Below are 20,002 nucleotides of genomic sequence, written 5' to 3'. Positions count from 1 at the left end.
TATATATATGTATATTATATATCAACCTTCATCGCTTCAAAGTCAAACCGGCAAAAATAACAATTTTCTTTTTCCAACTTAAAGATTAGTAAAATAAGCAACATTTTGCGACGGTGTCTCTCAAAATGTATGTCACTTTTTATTGTTTTAAGGATCCTGAATACGTAAAGATAATCTCAATTTTTCACAATTAGAATTTCAGAGAAGTATTAAGATATTCAGATACATAAGCCTAATGCGAAATGTTTTTATGAACAATTTTTTTTTTTTTGTAAGAACCATTAAATAGTCATTCTTGAATCATGAAATTTTTTATGAGAAAAAAAGAAGATTAATATGATATATTTCTAATGTATAATAATTATAATTGTAAAATAAACAACAATAATAAAATAAAAGTAATTACAATGTTTAACTTTGGAATAAACTCGGCATGCACATCACATTAAAGAAATTATTCAGTCAATGCAAGTCTTATTTCAAGTGAGTTGAGACAAGTGTATCAGATACGGTTCTAAAGGTTCGCATCATAATTCTGCATTAAAAATTTATTTTGATTTCAGATAGGTAATAAATATCCCAAAAGTCAAAAAATTTCAAAATAAACAAAATACATATTTTAGTTTAGGATAAAAATTGTCAGGAACAATGCTAACTTTTCATCCTATTTATCTTTTACTCAAATATTTTGAAATCGAATGATAATTTATACAGAAATCGTAATTCTGTAAAAAGTCGAAACAATCTTTAAAACGTACGAAACTTTTTTCTGAATTGAATGATCCTTAAACTAAAAATGCTATTGCATCCAATCGATTATTTTCTATCTAAACTTGGCAATTAAATGAATTTACCTAAGTAATAAAAATTTGGCGAGAAACATACATTACTTTGCATTTAATGGGAAACGCCATAATGAGGATAGGATTCATTTCAAGACAATGTTTGGAACGCTAAAAGGGAGGGGAGCCCTATTATGCTCATAAACTTGGCTAGGGCAAATGCGAAAAACCGTTTTGGGCGACATTCAATTCTGATTTCTTTTTTTAAAACTATCCTAGCAACAACTTTACCTTGGCCCTCCATATAGGTCCTATGCACCGACGAACCCATTTGGAATGCCTAGATTTTTTTACTATAGGGCCTATATTGGCTGAATAATGAATATAAATTATAGGACAAATCTGAATATAAGGCCGGTTGTGACTGCAAAGATCAGGTGAATCGGACAATTCTATATAGGAAAGCCTTTGAACTCTTATTAAGTCAAGATTCGTCCAATGAGGACTCTCAAGTTATTTTGCTGCAAGGGTAGACAACCATTGTATGCTTCTAGATCAGGGGTTTCCAACTGGCTGTCCTCGAAGCCTTTTTTTGTGGCCCGTGAACTAAAATATATTAGTTGTCATTCTTTTCGAACAATTTTCGTAAAAAATCTATATGGGTTTAAAATACTTTTATTTCGTTAAAAAAAAAAACTGATCTCTTCGTTTCTGTGAAATTTAACATACCAACGGCGAAAAAAAAATTATTTCTCAGGTTTTGCATCTAAGAAAATATTTATTCAAAATACAAAAATAATCGTGTATGTTGCTCTTTTTTATTTTTTTATTTATTTATTTTTTTCTTTTTTTTGTATTTTGTGAATATAATTTAGCATGTGCGTATCAGAAATTTTCTCGAAGAAATTCTCCGATTTAACTTTTTGAAACCACTCATTTTGAACGAAATTATTTACATTTGTATATTTTAAAACGCATAAAGGAGGTAATGAATATCATATTTATTTAAATTCTTTGAATCGAATGGGGCGTGAGCGGAAAAGTAAAAAAAAATTAATTTCAGATGCTCGAGAAGTTTTTTTCTTTTCTGCTATAAATCCTAATAGGTCTGGAAAAAAATTTCAATTTATCACGGAATTAAATTTAAAAGAAGAAAAAAAATTCTTGTCACTAAGTTTCTTATTAAGAGAAGATTCAAAATGATTCGTAACAAAATTATTTGTAATGCTTATTATTTTGCTTTTTAATATTAAAAAAACTTTATATTTGAAAGCAAAATATAATTCTTATTTTATTAAGTTTCCATTCGAATGCAAGCACGGCAGACAAACCTCAATTCTCTCATTGAACATTTTGTTAGCTACTATGTAAGTTTTAATACCAACCTTTTTAAAGTTTTATATCTTAACAATTTGATATCTTTTGCACATTAATTGTTTAATACATAAGTGAACATTAAAGTTATGCGAGTCAGAATTTTTCAATATGCAATTAAATATTTTTAAAAATCTACTTCTTATTTTAATTTGTAATTCAATATTTTTGTTTTGTACAACTTGATAAAGATCCGACAGTAACATTTAATGTTCCTTCTAACATAAAAAGAGTCCCATATAAAATTTTGATAAAGTTGCGGCCCACCATTTGACTGGTGCTTTTAATTGGGGCCCCCGGCCTCATATAAATTGTAAACCCCTGTTCAAAATTGGATTTTCCTCCTCAACGAGTCGCTAATAACCTTTCATCCATGATATTCTTCTAGCAGAAAGTTTAAGAAATCTTCTAGAACTGTTCCATTTTTAGACAAGTCTGCCTCAGAGGATTTTATTAAATTTTTGGAAAATAAATTTCTATTCACTTATACTCTCAGTTTTACTTAATTCTCAAAAGCTCTTCGTATGTTACTTACATTTTGACTGCTTTTGGGGAATAAAGGTGTATACTAAGTGTCAGTCTTTCTAGTGTTAAGACAGAGGGGGTGCGAGTGTTCTTGTGTTCCAGTGGAGCCATCTATGGCCAAGAATTCGACTTCTGTCACACCCGTTTATAGGGTGAAACCATTCATTCACTCATCCACAGATCATAATTTCGACCTGAACCAAAGAACGATCCATCTCCAATTCACTACTCTCAAAAGTACTGATTTGTTATGGGAACATGGTGTCCTTTGTAACCCGACAGATTTAATGTGTACCTGTCACTATTTACTACAAGGGGAGTCTTCGGCAGGCTGGATTCGAACTCCCTTTCTCAGCTCTCTGCCAACCAGGCTATTCAGATCAACTGTTTTGAAGTGTTTCTTACTTATGCACTTCAACCCTGGTAAGCTCCTTCTTCATCTAAATCAGTGTTTGAATTTCTCTATCAACGCTTATCAGAATTTTCTATAGCTTTTCCATTTTCACCTCAAACGACTAAAATTAATTTTTGCTCTCTAACCTTAATGTGTCTTTTTTATCCAAAAAAGAAATATATGATTTTTATAATGTCTGAAATGTCTAACGTGAAAGAAGTAAGGGGGGAGAGGGGTTCATGAATGAAGTGATGCATTAGGTTAAAACAGCAAATATGCAGAAATGGATCGAAAACAAAAGGAAATAAAATCAATTTCGAATTTTCAATAAGATCAAAATAATAAAAAAAGTGTTTCTTTTTTAGTCATTTCCAATGTTGTGGATGAGGATGAATTGCAGTTTTTGTTCCATTCATTTCAATTAAATGGATAAGAAAAATGTTGATGAAAATGAATTTGTACTGAAAGAAGATCACTTACCAATTGACGAAACTTCTAAATCTGATGAAAATGTAGATTTCAAAAGAAAATTTAATAATAGTATGATGTTTAAAATTAAAAGAATTTCATCGCCGAATGTTGATCTATTATTATGAAGTAAGAGATTGGAACATAGCTCCCGGTTTTCATCTGTACGATTAGAATACCAACATAGTGTTTTGGAAGCGCTTCTTATTTATAATTTAATTAGCAAACCAGTTTTACATTTTATATCCGTTTTCTGGTAACACTTAGCTTGCACATAGATAACTTTAATTTAGTTATTGTAACTAGTTATTGTAACTAGTATTATTTAACTAGTTATTGTAACTTTAATTTTTTATTGCTATATATCTAAATTGAATTGCACAAAAATGAAGACCAGAAATTAAGTAAAATAGGTCAAAAAGGAAAAGCAGCTAAAACTAAAATTGTCTTAAGTAAACAATTTAAATAAAAACTAAACACAATTTAAAGAAACGCATATTAGCACAAAGAGTGTATCCCCTGATAAAATATTGCTCACCAAGTAACGCAAAATGAGTAACACTTCCGGCATCTTCAGCGCGACGAAGAACGTTAATCTCAGTGCCTGCCGTTAAAAAAAAATAGTACTTCTTTAAATTTCACACATATGAACAAAAATTCTTATGTCTTCTGAATATCTGCAAAAAGATTAGTTGTATTTTATCTGATTTTGTTTAAATCAATGATGATTCGCGAAAATTTTCCTCGTAATATTATATTTCCTCGAAAATTTCTGAAATATTGAGGGGAAATTTTAGAGATTTGTAATTATTGAAGGGGGTCACCTATCCTCAGGATCTTTTTAAAACTTTTTCAATGAAATGAAATATACAACACCACAGGTTTTCAAACTGATTGGTACTCACCGGATTGAGAAGTTGCCAACCGATTATTACTGCTCAAATTGTACCATTTTTAAAAAGTTTAAGAATTTATTAGGGGGACGGGAAATAAATATCATTTTAACGCATTAAATGCTCGTTAGTCTTAAAAACCAATTCATTTTTTTTTTCTATCCATTTCGAATCATTTTCGATCCGGCATTGAAAGGCCAACGAGGGTTATTGATTAAAAATAAAACCTTGATAACAAATATCAAATGCACCGAAAGGACATTACTTTCCAGTCCACCTAATATATCTGATAGATTTCGTCAAATGTAAAGAAATTGTATTCGCTTGGCTCTCGAAATAGCATTGAATAAGAGGAAGAGTATTGTATCTTATCAATCACAATCAGAGTTCTTGAGAACATTCATGTAAATGTTTGATACCTGTAACAATAGGCGCTGTTGTTAAAGGTGCATATTCTTACTTATCATTATTGTATCTTATCACTATAAGAGTTCTTGAGAGTAGCATTTAAGTAAATGTTTGATACCTGTAACAATAGGCACTGTTGTTAGAGGTAGGTATCAACTACATTTATAGAAGTTATTCTATAGGTCACAAAAGGTGTTCCGCGGAGCCATAGGGTTCCGAGAATTATTATATATGATTTAATCCAACAACGAGTTCTTAAAACCTGTATTTAGATTTAAATCCAATATTTAATCAATTGTTTATTATATGACGGCTATTTCTTTAAAATTATTTAGCCGACCGACCTGTGTAGGGGTTAGAGAACTGTACTTGCATCAGAAAGGTTCTAGGTTCGAATCCCGGGCAAGGCATGGATGCTTTTTCCTTCTCTGTACTATCTGTCTTTACAGTGGGAGCAACGTTGGCCCACCTAATATGGTGCCCGTGAAAGAGTGGCCAACAAATCTGCTCATCAGATACCTGTATGACCTAGGTAATTCTCCAGGTGGGAATTGGAAAAAAAGAAAAAATTTTAATATAATGCCAGTAAAAAAAAGTAGCAAAATTTAATATATTTATGCTTTGAAATAACTGTGGAATTTTCTTCTTTTCAATAGCCATGGAAGGAATTTTGAAAAACGCAAGTATTTTTAAAAATTCATTAATATCTTTACTGCTGATTTTCTTTTAATACTAGGAATCTCCCCCCCCTACTTCTTCTTAAATATCAATATTTTCTCCAAAATATACAATTTAGCCTTAATGAGAACATTTTGTTAGCATATTAATCTTAACTAAATGGATTTGAAAAATAAACCACTGAACTTGAAGAAGAAAAAAGAAAAGTTAAACCACAAGAACACAAAATGGGTGACTCATTAAGAGGAAATAAAAGAGTCATAATATTGCTCTGTCAAGAAACTTATAACAATTCAATTAGAAAATAGTTGTTATCGCTCGTTATTAACGTTTTATTAAATTTATCATCATTTTTAAATTTATTGTTTTTGAATTACAGCCAAAGAATTTTTGGATTACTTTATAAAATTAAAAATGTACATTCAAGATATTTCACGTGAAACATCTTGAATCATTTTGTTAAAAAAATGCTCCTAAAGAATCGGAACGAACTTGAATGATAAATCATCATCATCATATCTGGCTAGACAGCCCAGGGTGGGCCAGTGCCTTCCTTTGAATTCGAATCCACTTCTCTCTACTTTTGACACTTGTTCGCCAGTTTTTCTCCTATAGAGTAAGGCAATCAGTCTCAACTAGATCCAGCCATCTCAGCCTGGGTCTACCTCTTTTCCTGTTCGTTAGGGGTTTGTGTAATAGGATTTTCTTTAAATTTGAGTCATCATTCCTTCTGAAGATGTGAGCTGCCCAGTTCATTCGATTTATTTTTATGAATTTCACAATATCTGGCTCTCTGTAGATTGAATGATAAATAGATTCACACTATTTGTCTTCCCAGAAAAGGTTTCAACCATTTATTTTGCAACCATGAATGAGTTATTCCACGCGCTATTCGTTATCTAGTTTAGAAGCAAGCAAAGTATGGGTGGTGTTTTCAATATAAATGTAAACAACAATTATCTCGAGCTTTTAACCTACTCTACTTCCTGTTTGAAAGTATACAGCTGCTTACTACAGCTTAATCTACGGGGCGATATTTTCAGAAAGATAATTTTGTTTTTCATAAAATAAAATAAAAACTATATAATTTCTGAGTATAAATCTGCTGCATTTCATAAGATATTATTGATATGAAATAATTCTGGTGAGTTTGAAGTAAAAATTTGTTTGCTATTATTTATAGATGTATTGTTAACAAAGGTGACATGGTTGCTAGAGTTAGAAAGAACTCGCTTTTTTGGCAGTCCCGATTTGGCCTCCTTTTGTTTACTACTATTTGTTGTTGCAAACCGTGAACAACCATACGTTGGTATTAGCGAAACGAGATTAAGCTCATTTTACAAATGATCATTTAGGTTTAAATTTCGAAGTCTTTACAGTGTTAACATGGTAAGAAGAGTTTTATAACGATTCGTTTTTTTTTTTAAATGACGATTCTTACGTTTTGAAATGACAGGTCTTCAAATTACGATTCTTTTTTTAAACACAAATAATAAATCAGATAACAAATAACAAGAAATACTCAAGTGAGTCTCAAAACACGTTGTGAACCAAATGGCCTCGAAATAATAGCAACCCTGAAATATAAGCAGTAAAAAGCTTTCAGTGCATCCTAGTGTAAAAAAACACCTTCCATTGCTAAGTTGGTGATATTTTGACCGTTTGTCGAAAAATTTCCCTCTAAAAAAAAAGAGGGTATAATGAATGGTATGGTAATAGTAAAATTAAGAGAATCGAGGAAATATATTCCAGTTTTTCTTAAAAATTTCCCTAGCTTTTCTTTTTTTCAAAATAAATGTGTAATAACTGATAATATGTAATAACTGAATTTTATCCTCAATAATTTTTAAATTAACTTTTATTACTATTTTATGTGTATGTTTAAAAGTAATTCTCCCACTATCAAAGGAAGAGAAAAATTTGTAGTTTATAGAAATAATTAAGGACATGCTAAAAGACAATACCTGTGGGTGCATAAATTTTTTCAAAAAAAAAAAAAAAAAGATTTATTAATTAACAACTTGGAAGCTTTCTATAATTTTAACAGAAAATTATAAGAAAATTAACATTTAAAGGAGCATTTTTAAATTTAAAAACACTTTAAAATTTATTAATATCCTACCCCGCAAAAAAAAGAGATACTTGCTCACATTTAACCAGTTGAGAATAATCCTAACAAATTAAATATTTGTAACAGTAATCAGAATTAAACCTATAAACACAAATAATTTTACCAGTGTGTAATTAGTATTTAAACAGTGAATTAATCTTTTTTAAAATGGAACGTGAATAAAAATGCAGTTTTTTTAAGAGATGGCTTTTTTTTTTTTTTTTTTTTACAAAGAGGACCATGAGGGCATATTTATTGGGGGGATCAAAGGGCAAGCAGGGCAGGCCGCCCTAATAAAAATGCTTAGGGAGAACACTGATTGAAAGCCTGACTTAGAAAATCAAAGTAATAACTTCAAACACTGCACAGGGTACATAAAGCATGTTATATTAAGCAGTGATATATAAAGCATTCCATAAAAGTAACAGATATATATTTTATTTCTCAAACTTTTTTTTACAGAACATAAGAAAAAAATATAACTGTTTTATAAAACAGTACAGTCCCCCTTATTCTAAAACTATAATTTCTGGTACAGTAATCTCCCTTTAATGTGAGCAGTTAATGTTATCAATCAATGAGCGGTGTTGGCAGGGGGACAGACAGTATAAGTCCCCCTCAATGTTTCAGACAAATAAGGAAAAATTTTGCAAAATATCATTTATTTAAATTTCTTAAAGTAGAAAACAAGAAAGAGGCAAAAATAATTAATCTTTTTGCAGATATTTAGTATGTATGAGAATTTTTTTTTCTTTCTTAGATGTGAAATTTAGAAAACTGTTGCAATTGTGTAATTTAATTTCCTATTGTAAGTCATGGAAAGTGTTCAGTAGAAGTCATGGATTTAAAAACTCTAGATTTTGCAGAAACCCTGTTCGTACATTAAAATTATTGTCTTCGACCATTACATTATTTACTTTTAGAAAAATCATCTTGTTGCCAAAGAAGTATTTACTGTGTATTCAAAATTTCAGATTTTTATGCAAAAAAGACAGATGATTGAACTGATAAGTGAAAAGAAGAGCCACCTCGTACAAGGCAGATGATAAAAAGACAGATGATCGAACTGATGAGTCAAAAGGAGAACCGTACAAATGCTAAAATGAGGAATGCAATAAAAGTGTTGAAACGGGGAACACAATACCACTCAGATGATTTTTTTTAAAAAATTATGATTACGAACAATTTATTAATAATCTTCTAAGAAACAATTAGAGACAATCAAAAATGGGCGACTTTGTTTTAATTACAGTAGAGTCCCGATTATCCAAGTTAATGTGGACCACGACTAACTAGGATAACTGAAAAACTCGATTAAGGCCAAGAGAAAATATAATGTAATATATTTAACAAATACAAAATTTAAATGAGTACACCACATACAATTCATATTATAATTAAAGAGCTTACTTAAAAAACACTTAAAGAGCATACTTAATGAGAATTAAAGAGTTTTTTCTTAAAAAAGTTCTTAATCATGTTTTGTTTTACATTATTTTATGCTTTTCTGCAATCCAGCAATGTTTCGGCAGTTTTTAGGGATAACAGGAAGGCAGGTGTCGCCTCTTCTTGTTATTCTGCATATTCAATAGCACTTACGATAGCTTTTAGCCCATCTCTATGAGATTTAAATATTTTGCTTTTCAATGTCATTGTCTTCATCATCTTCGCTCTATTCATTTTCATTATTGACGATATTAACGATCATTTTATTGATAATCTCGTGTTGTCCATTAGCTTGTTTTCCTGAATGTTTGGTAGATAAAATGCAGAATTTTTTTCAGCGGTAGTTTTAATAAAAACTAGAGCAAAAAAATCTTTGAAATCTTTTATAGCTCGGTTAAGGCAGAAACTCAGATTATCGGGGCTCTACTGTATGCATAATTTTCATATTTACAGAGAAATATACTGTACATAAAGAGAGTTTTATTTTTGGTATCAGTATGTGTGGCTTGGATTGGTAAATTAATATTATTAAAATCATTGTGTTCTAAAATGATCACAATTAGCAGAGACTACTGTAGATGCATTTTAAATTTTATCTTATTGTGTACATACTGCACCACAAAAGCTGCAATAAATTTAAAAGACTTAGAATAATGATGAACGTGAATAGCATATTACCAGTCACATAATAATTGTATTAGAAAAATAAGACACAAAAAAAAGCTATGATTATTTTAAAAGCATAATACTTTCCATATAAATAAAAAACTTTATAAACATAGCTTATTGTGTAAAGCATTACCAAGATTCAAGTGATAAAAAGATTTAGAATAATGATATATGCAAATATTTCATGGTGTCTCAGACACATTGCATAGGTATATTAAAAATATAATAATATACAAAAAAACATAAGTGTTTTTATAGAGTAGTATTGTTCACATTGATCAAAAATTTCCCAATTTAGATATGAATATTAATTAACCACACAGACAGTCGCATACACATTATACCAGAAATTAAAGGTTCAGAAAAAGTATAAATTATTTTGAGCAAAACACTTTCAATTTTAGTACAAATATTTAAAACAAAACCCACATTTTTACAAACATATCTTATAGTGTATAATGAACCAATAAAGTTATTCTAAAGTATGTATAAATTAAAAGATTTAGAGTATTGATTCGTGTAAATAACTTAAGCAATTTCATAAGCATTTTACAGGAAACATAAGGTATAAAAAAATTATATTTGTTTTGAAAGACTAATGTTTGCATATAAATTTTCAAGTGGGGATGCTTTTACATTAACAAAGTGAAGTTTATTATTGATCACACTTGCTTTTATTAAAATAAAATGGACATTTTTTTATACTTAAAAATTACTATTATAATTTAAATACTACGTAAATATAACACTCTATACATAAATAAAAATGTGACAATAAATTTTTTTTTGACCCAAAACAGTTTGATTCTGATATAATTTATTGCTTAAAGTAAATATTTATTTGCATTATCAATATTATGTAAACAATAAACATAGCGTGAAGGGGCAATTTTTTTTTGCTTTTAGAAAATTTTTTGTTTAAATTTTATGTATAGATAGGGTCTACTATATACATAAAATTTAAACAAACAATTCAACCAGTTGGATCTACTATATAAATTCTTTTAATAATTTTTGATTCATATTTCAAAAGAAGAAAAAAATAATCAACCTAATATGTGTCAGTAACTATATTTTTTATCATTCTGAAAAACATCAGAATACATAGCAGTGAAATAAAAATAATTTTTTATATGAATTGTGAAGAAGCAATAAGAGACTAATTTTTGATTCATATTTTTCAAAAAAATAATGATAATAATTCAAAATAACAAATTAGAATAGACAGATGAGATAACAAAATAAAAAATTATATTCACATTTCAATTGTGAAGATCCAATTATTATAGATTTCTATAATATAGACTCCACCGAAATACACTGCTTTGAATTTTGAAATAATTTTATGGGTTTGAGGAGATATTTCTGTATCATGATCTGTTCCGCCAACTACAATCGCCAAAGGGCCAAATAGATTTCAAACTTGCAAATTTTTTTTTAAATAAAACATGTCGATGTTTTCCCGGGGGTGGCTATGAGTTATACCTTTCCAATTTTTTTTTTTAATTTGCTGTCTCAAAGTTGTCAAGACTTGGCAATTATTCTGCCACAGGTCACGAAATGGAAATCTCCCCGAGGTTTGGATATTTCATAGCATAATGAAATAGACTGTTACTAAACAGATTTAGAATAATGTATATGAGTAGTATATGGAGTCACATGCACATTGCATATGCTGCAAATATAGGGAAATCTACAACCGTTATGAGCCTCATGCATATGCAACAAAAGAAACCTATATCGTGAATAGACCTGTTTACATATGCTGCAAAAATAAGAGAATTCTGGGGAAGAGGGAGGCCTAACTTCAAAGGTATGAGCTAGATAGTGAGCTGTTAAGAGCCTCTGTTGTTTAAAACTTTTGGTGCACAAACTACATGGATAAAAATTCTGTTTGCTAAAAACTGTCTGAGAAGTGATGTATTCATTGGAAGCATAACTCGCTTCAGATGTTTCATCTTCCACAGCAGGTTTGCGAGTCGCTAAATACTGTTTAGTAATAAAACCTTTGTTAACCATGTTAAAAGTATCCAGTATCGTGACTGTGGGAATAAGATCATGGACAATTACATTATCTTCAGGGGAAAAATAATTTCTGCATCGACCGCAAATATAAGACTTTTCTTTAATATGAGAGGCACCTTCAGATTTTAGACTCTGTTTCCATGCTATCATATTATAACATTTGCAAAAATCAGGCAATAGTCCATGGACAAGTGGCATCTCTTGACGGAAAAAAATTCCTGTCTCAATAAAAAAAATTTACTGAGACATATTAAAGAAGCAATTTTCTATAAAAATAGTATTCATGTAATGCAATCAAAATTTAGAAGACAAATACTATAAATTTCATTTCTCCTTCAATCATTATTTATATAAAAATCCTTAAATCAGTGAATTTTATAAATGGTAACACCTTTAATTACTGCAAGTATAAACGTTTTTTCTGTACTTTCATTAAATAAAAAGAAATTTCTAGTTATTTTATTTCGACCGACAATCATAAGTACGAATCAATCATGTGCGATTGTTTACGTCAAAATTTTATTTGTTGCTTTTAGCTTTTTGTGATTATGTATGGTTGACCATAGAGCGTTAAGCACAGATGGCGCTAAGAGTTAATAGTTGTCGTAAGACTCCGGGGTTAATTTTTACTCCTAACTGATTTTACTGATCCTTACAGATTTTTATTTCCGATTGATTTTTACTCCTAAACTTGAAAAAGTATGCAATCCACTAGTATTTTATTTGTAATGTTTACCACGTAACACGCTTGTTCAATTTAACTTCAACGAAACAAAACAAAAATGAATTCGGAAGACTCCGCACACACGCTGTAATGTTACTATAAAAATAACAAACGGCGATATTTTGCACAAATAAAACTAAATAAAAGATAACACATAAAGCATTTATGCTATGATAGTAATTTTCTTAAATTTATTTTAAGCTCACCACATGTCAGAATTTATAAATTACAGAAAACTCTTACCAATGGGGAAATTTGCAATGGTTGTAATCGCAATCGCTGCTAAAAATATTAAGCCTGTTTGCGCACCCCCTCTTAAACTGATGGATGCACTGGAAGTTTTCCGTCTGGTGTTAAAAAAACTTGTTACTGTTTACATTCAGTCAACCATCCATAGCTTACAAAATTATTTGCATAATGGCATGAAAAACACACGTTTTTTGTGCGTCATCTAAACACGTTTTTTTACGCATATCTTGTTTTGCGCAGAGCTTAAATCTGGCACTTATAACGAGACACATAATAGGATTGATTTCATTGTAAGTTGCAAGCTGCTCGAAATGTGTGCGTGAGGCAACAAATCTGGTTCCGATTGTGCAATCAAAATATCAAAAATGAAGATTATCAATCAAGAAAGGAGGGGGGGGGGGAATACTCGGGACGGTGTGACACGTAGCGGTATTTTGCTCCTGGGTTAGAAATATTTTGAAGCGCTTTACTGTGCTAACTTTTTATTTTGAAGTCTACGCAAAAGTATTCCACTTTGTTTTCTCCTGCACTGGACTGATATATTTTATCTTCTTTTTCAATACCGACAGGTAAGTCGTTTTATCTTTATTTACATAAGTCAGGCGTTTTTGCTTTGCTCTAGAATCCCGCATATTTTTTTCTTTTTTCGCAATAAAAAATTATTAACGCGAGAAGTTCGCGCACTCTATGAATCAATTTCAAAATGCACGAATTTTGGGGAAAATTTAGCCTTTTACCATTTTGAATAAAATCCGTTTCACTTTTCTTCCTTGATCTTTTCTTATTTTGAACATCGGTCCTTGTTATCTAGCTTCCCTATTTAAATAGGGAAGCTAGATAACAAGGACTGATAATTATCAGTATTGCTCAAAACCGGTGCGAACAGCAGAACACAACCCCTCCGAACTGCGGAACTCCTTTCAGAACACATTTCTCTGCAACCACGTGTTCACCGTAGGTAAGGTTTCTTCATGTAAGACGTTTACATTTTTTTTGCATGAATGTAAGATGGACAAATAGCTTGTTAAGGCGACATCTTCTACTCCGTAATGGACAAATGAAAATGAAACAAAAGTCGGTAGAAACGGTCAAAACGAAACAAATACGGATATTTTTCAGCCAAATAAATATAATAGCCGATGAAAAAGTAGATATAGAACATTTTCCATATGATGATGCAGCAAAAATATTCAATTAGAAGATGTGAAAATGTATTATAATTAAAGAAATAATATTTTTCCAAGTCTATTCGTGTTTTTTTAATTTTTAGAAACCTCACTTAACTTCTTGAAATCTCACCCTGTTTTTGAGAAAGGGTGAGAAATTCTCTACCATTTTTTTCTGTAATGAATTCACTGGATGACGTTTTTTAGATTTGAACCATAGGGGTTCAGTAACTAACCATGAATGACTTAAACTTGTATACATATTCTCCAGAAATTGAAAATGTTAATTAACTGAAATTTGCCACGAAAAATGGAGTAAAAAGTTACACTATATATGTCGAACCAACAAATGGTCAATCCAGCATACCAAGATCAAATCCTGCTGAACTCAAAAAAGAGCTTCACTTCAAACTTAAAGGTCCAATAGAATACTTAAAATTTACGAGCCGAAACCAACTTCTTTTGTGTACGAACGTACTAGACACCGCAAAAAATGCAATCTCATTAACTGAAATCCTAGGAATACCTGCAAAAATAGAGATCTTAAATGAACACCTATCTACCAAATTTTTGCTTAAAGGAATCGAACCGGAAATAGCCCGAGCTACCGATCTTTGGCTACCGAAATTACAGCTAACTCGAACCTACATGTCCTTGAATTAAATAGATTTACCAGAAGAGACCTGAACAGATCTCCAACAACAACTGTCCTCGTGACTATTCTTGGCCACAATATACCTGCAGAAATTAGAACCTGGTACGAAATATTCAATATTGAATTATTCATAGACAGACCTCGGGCGTGCTTTAAATGCACGCTCTTTTACCATCCAACACGAGCTTGTAATCGAGAAAAGTTTTCACCCGATGTGGACAAATAACGGAACATGGATCCTCTCATCATGACGCTCTTAAATGCACTGCAGCAGCACGATGTGCCCGTTGTGGTGAAACTCACGCTAGCACAGACACAATATGTTCTGATTACCAACAGGAATTAAGGATATGTAAGTTAAAGGCAGAAAACCATATTACAATAGCAGAGGCCAGACACCTTTACCACTCAAAAACAAAAACAAAAAAACTACACTCAAGTCACCGGATCCGACCCCTCATCTAAATTCGTAACCAAAAAGGAACTTCAGACTGCAATCCAAGAAATAGCAACCTACCTAACCACAACTATAGCTAAAGTAATAAAAGAGCAAGTTCAGCTGATAGCTCAAACAATGAAAAAAATAATGATCGAAACAATCTCCAAACAAATTTCCTTAAGCGCAATTAATGACGACACGAACTTCAGAACGTAATGTCATACAACTCGTTAACCAGCCACAATAACTCTCGCTCTCCTGAAAGAAAACAAATCGTCCTAGAAGTCCAGATAAAATGGAAGACAATCAGGCAGAAACCACGCATGACGGGGATCTCCATGCAGGAGAGACTCCAGTCATACCAGGGGTTTAAAGTTTGGATTCATATTTTTATCCTTCTTTTTTTCTTTTTGGACTGTGAGGTACAAGTCTAAATACTTATTGCTCTCAGATCTTAGTTTACTACAGCTAAAAGACACTACTCCCATATTTAAGTGCCCAGCACACCTGTATAAATATCGTCACCAGTTCGTCATTCTACTTACATTCTTAAAGCATGTTTATAAGTATCACTACTTGGAACTGTCGTAGCATCAAAAACAAACTACATTGGTTAGAACTAAAACCTTTTTCCCAATCGCAAGTAATAGCTCTTCAAGAAACATTTTTAACTTAAGAAGACACTTTTCATGTTCCCTCCAAAACATTATTTTGGCAGGATCGAACTAATGGCAGCGGTGGAGGACTAATAATTGCAGTCGACTGCGATTTACCTACGAAAATTATACCCATATCAAACCTACCATCATCCGAAAATGAGATTCTTGACGTCCAGATTACCACTTCTGACAGCACTTTATCTCTAGTGAACATTTATGCCCCTAAGGGCCAATTTTCAGTCAACTGGTTACAATCTCTTAGACAATCGCTCACCAACCTCTTCATCTTACTAGGAGATTTCATCCTACACTACGTTGCCCTGGGAGCCCAGTTAACGTCAAAAGATGCAGACAGGTTTTTCGAGTGGCTTCTTGAAACTCGATATTGCCTTCTAAATTCTAAATTCCCGACTTGCTTTAAGCCAGGATGCAAAACCTTCACTTCTTGATCTCATCATCACGTCTACTGATCTCTTCCCTAAAGTGAACTTTTTTGTATCCTCTGATACATTTGAAAGTGCCCATGCTCCGGTAAATATCACTTTGGATATCTGCAATAATAACCCTCCCCTAAACAAGCAGATTCGAGTACATTGGGACGATTTAATAGCAGACTTAGAAGAAACAATCCTGGCCGAAAATAACTTTTCTCTACAAAGTTTTCAAGTACTTTACCAGCAAAAACTCAAGAGATACAGCTCAATTAGAGTGGCTCATAACCCACGCTTTCCACCCTACTGGAACAGCAAATGTTTTTTTTTTCGATTTGGTAAAAAACAGAAATACTCTAGAATTGCTCGACGTACTCAAAACCCGGATGTGTGGAATATTTATAGAAAAACAGCAAACGGAGTTGTGGAAGACAATCCACTCAGCCCTCAGGAAATACTGGAATGAAACCTGCATTAACGCATGTCATTCCAAAAATATCTATTAAATACTCTCCATTCAATAATATATCACCCTGAGGTCCTTAATGCACCCTCAAACGTTATCACTGTGAATAACAGCGAGCTATATAGTGTCTTAGCACAAGCAAATGCATTTGCAGCCTTTTTCTCTAAACCGTCTATCAAAAACTGACTTTCCCTGGATTTCAGCGGAGCAGATCAGGAATTCAATCAACTTTTCACTTTACAAGAACTCCAAGACGCTCTGTCTTCCTCCAAATGGAAATCACCAGGGCCGGATAAAATTCCCCTAAAAGTACTACGCTCTCTCTCTCGGAAGCAGCTCTGCAAAAAATTCTGGACGGAACTCTATCTGGGCTTCTGGACAAATCCTAGAGTCCAGGAAATTAGACCACATCATTCCAATCCACAAAAAAGCTAAACCTACGGATCAGGTGTCTTCATATAGATCCATATCGACCCATAACATCCAGTCTAAGCAAAACACTCGAACGTATGCTCCTGAAACGCCTCACTGACTTCTCACTCAAGACTGGAATTTTTCACCCTTTCCATTGTGGATTCTTCCTATCTAAAGGACTTGATTCAGTCCTCACCATCCTCCATCATGAAGTCCTCCGGGCTCGGATTGAAAAGAAATTCGTAATCTGCTGCTCACTCCACGGAGCTTACGACAATGTTAACCAGGAGCTTTAAGCTCGCAGCCTTCGAACGAGCAAGGAAGAGAAAAATGACGTCATTTTGACGTCACGTTTCTACTCCTAGGGAAAACCTGAAATTTCGCGCTTTCGAACAAATTTTGCTAACGGACTGCGATCTTCATTTTTCCTCCCATCTATCGGAAAACTTTCACCTAACAATTTGCTGGTGAAAGCGATTCGAACGTTCGAATAGGATGCGTTTAATGCTGGGATTAAATTAAATTTCCGATTTCAAAGATAATTTTTACCCAGATATTTTATGATTTTTTTATAATTATTTATCTAGATATTTTATGAATATATTTCAGACATAATTTTTTCTCTCACAAATTTATTATTTCATATAATAAATGTATTAAATAATTAGTTTCGGTTTCCAGCAGAACTTATAAAATCTATAATAATTTTGCACGACTTTAAATAAAACGTGAACATTTTTTCTGTTCCAAATTTTTCTGTATTCTCAGCCATAATATGTTTAGTATAATTATTGCCGTGTCTTTATTAACTTTTATTTTAATTACCTCGTAATATTTTCAAAATATTTGCAGAAAAAATTGAATTTTTTTCTTTAAAAAATTGGTGAGTTATGACTGAGATTAGTGCATAATAAATAAAAAAAATTACTATAAATAAATCGGATATAATATAAATAAGAATTACTATAAATTGTACACTTATTTTTAATCCGCTGTGCAATTTTTTATCCGAGATTTGAAGGAACTGAAGCTTTTAGAATATGATCGCCTTTGTAATTTTTATAAAGTAGTTGATTAGTTTAGATGCATAATTAAGAAGCATTATTTCATTTATTTTCACTTGTCTTTTGAGTAGGGTAGAATACAAGTGGGTAATAAAAAGCATGGAATATGAAGAGCGGAAATTTTTTCGATACAATCGTTTTTGAATTATGTATTATTAAGTTGCAGTTAAATTTAAATGCATAATTAAGAAACATTTTTATTATTATTTTTATTTTTCTGTTCATACTTTAAAATGCGAAAATTTCATCTTTTATTTTCTAAGACAAAAAGATGTTTTTACTCTTATGCCAATCCCTATAATGCCAAAATATATTCGACAATTTATTTTTTGAAAAATTATGTATTATTTTTAGGAATAAAATTTGTCAAGATTAAGATTAAAAAAATTCTAAAATCACCTTTTTTAAAAAAAATTTTTGTTAGAAATAGCATTAAAAAAGCAATTGAATAAGAAAAACGTTTCAGAGTTATTTCTTAATCTTCTGTTTGACATTTGACCTTTTTAAAACAATTACTCCTTTAATAAAATGGTAAATAACAAATTTTAGGGTGGAAAAAAAACTTAAGCATTATTTTCTTTTCTGTTTTGAGATTCTCTATTAAGTATCAGTTAAAGTTATTCTAAAGATATTCACTTATATTTATTTGTTTTAGTAAACTAGCGTTATTATGTTTTTATTCGAATAATACTTTAAATTACCTTATCGTATGCGATTAATTTTACTTCAAAAAATTTTTTACGAATTTATGCGACGTGTAAAAAAAGAAAATTTCTTTTGAATTGCTTTAGCACAATTCATTTATATACAGAATGGTAAATCATAAGAAAAAATATCCTGCGTCAATCAGAAAAACAATTGAGAGAATTTTGTTATTAAAAATGTGTGCAATGAAAACTAGTTGATATTTGCATCGAGTTAAACTACTAACACGAATTTGTAATAAAATAAAATCACGAATAATCCTTATGGCTAGACCTTTTTCCATTGCTGTACAATGGAAATGTATAACTAAAAGTTCTAACTCCCAAAAGTTCTAACAAAGTTCTCATGACTTGGCACCCTTGTCTTCTGAGTTGGATTCCATATAAGAGCATAATAAAAAGACCGGAATATAAAGAAAGAAAACTTTTTTAATAAAATTGTTTTTGAATTAATTGTTTTAAAGTTGCTGATAAATTTAGATGCATAATTAAGAAACCTTTTCTTTATTATTTATTTCCTTAATTTTCCTGTTCTCAATATTCCAAGAAAAAATTATTTATATTTCTAGTCTCATATCATCGAAATATACTCGAGAATTTGTTTTTTAAAAATTATGTAATATTTTAAGAAAGAAAATTGTTAAAATAAACATTAAAAAATTTCTAAAATCACGTTGTTTTAAATATTTTGTTTTAAAAATTGTACTAAAAAAATTCTAGACTAAAGAAAACTTTTTAGTTATTTCTTAAACTGTTGTTTGACATTGGAACTCGGGAAAATACTTATTGTAAGTATTACAAATTTTAGGGAGAGAAAAAATCAAGCATAATTGTTTTCTCTGTTTTGAGATTTTTTTTAAAATATTAGCTAAGTATTAATAATTTGCTAAGTATTATTAATTTTTAAATATTAACTAATATATTCTGTTTTACCTGTATTCATTGGTAATTATTATACTAGTCTTTTTTTGGTATTATTCGAATAATATTTTAAGTTATCCTCATTGATGCAATTAATTCTAATTCAAAAAGTCTCTTACAAATTTATGTGGCACTTAAAACAAATATTTTTCCGAATTACTTTTTCATAATTTATTTACATACACAATGGTAAATGATAAGGCAAAAAAAATAAAATCCAGCATCAAATATAAAAACAATTGAGAATATTTTGAAATTGAAAATGTGTTTAATTGAAAGTATTAAAAATACTTGTAACGAGTTAAACTTTAAAAACGAATTTGTGATATAAAAAAAAT

The 20,002-nt window shown here is 30.8% G+C and overlaps 1 protein-coding gene and 1 long non-coding RNA gene across 2 annotated transcripts in view; one reads left to right on the top strand and one right to left on the bottom strand.

Annotated features, from left to right (window-relative positions):
* Positions 1 to 11,361: 11,361 nt before the first annotated feature.
* On the bottom strand, positions 11,362 to 11,922 carry LOC107437795 (zinc finger protein 614). Its single transcript, XM_016049896.2, has one exon. The coding sequence runs from the start codon at positions 11,920 to 11,922 to the stop codon at positions 11,362 to 11,364; it is 561 nt and encodes a 186-aa protein (XP_015905382.2).
* A 1,223-nt stretch (positions 11,923 to 13,145) lies between these two features.
* LOC122269837 (uncharacterized) overlaps positions 13,146 to 20,002 on the top strand; it is a 13,269-nt gene continuing 6,412 nt past the window's right edge. The window contains exon 1 of the long non-coding RNA XR_011637643.1: positions 13,146 to 13,314. This is a non-coding gene — a long non-coding RNA (uncharacterized lncRNA). The remainder of the gene's footprint in view (positions 13,315 to 20,002) is intronic.

Source organism: Parasteatoda tepidariorum, chromosome 9, assembly GCF_043381705.1.
Source record: "Parasteatoda tepidariorum isolate YZ-2023 chromosome 9, CAS_Ptep_4.0, whole genome shotgun sequence".
NCBI lineage: Eukaryota > Metazoa > Arthropoda > Arachnida > Araneae > Theridiidae > Parasteatoda > Parasteatoda tepidariorum.
Note: the sequence above shows the minus strand (reverse complement) of the source record. Positions and strands in the feature narration are given on the sequence as shown.

Coding starts and splice junctions, on each gene's coding strand:
- LOC107437795 (XM_016049896.2), bottom strand. CDS start 11,922: ATGATAGCATGGAAACAGAGTCTAAAATCTGAAGGTGCCTCTCATATT.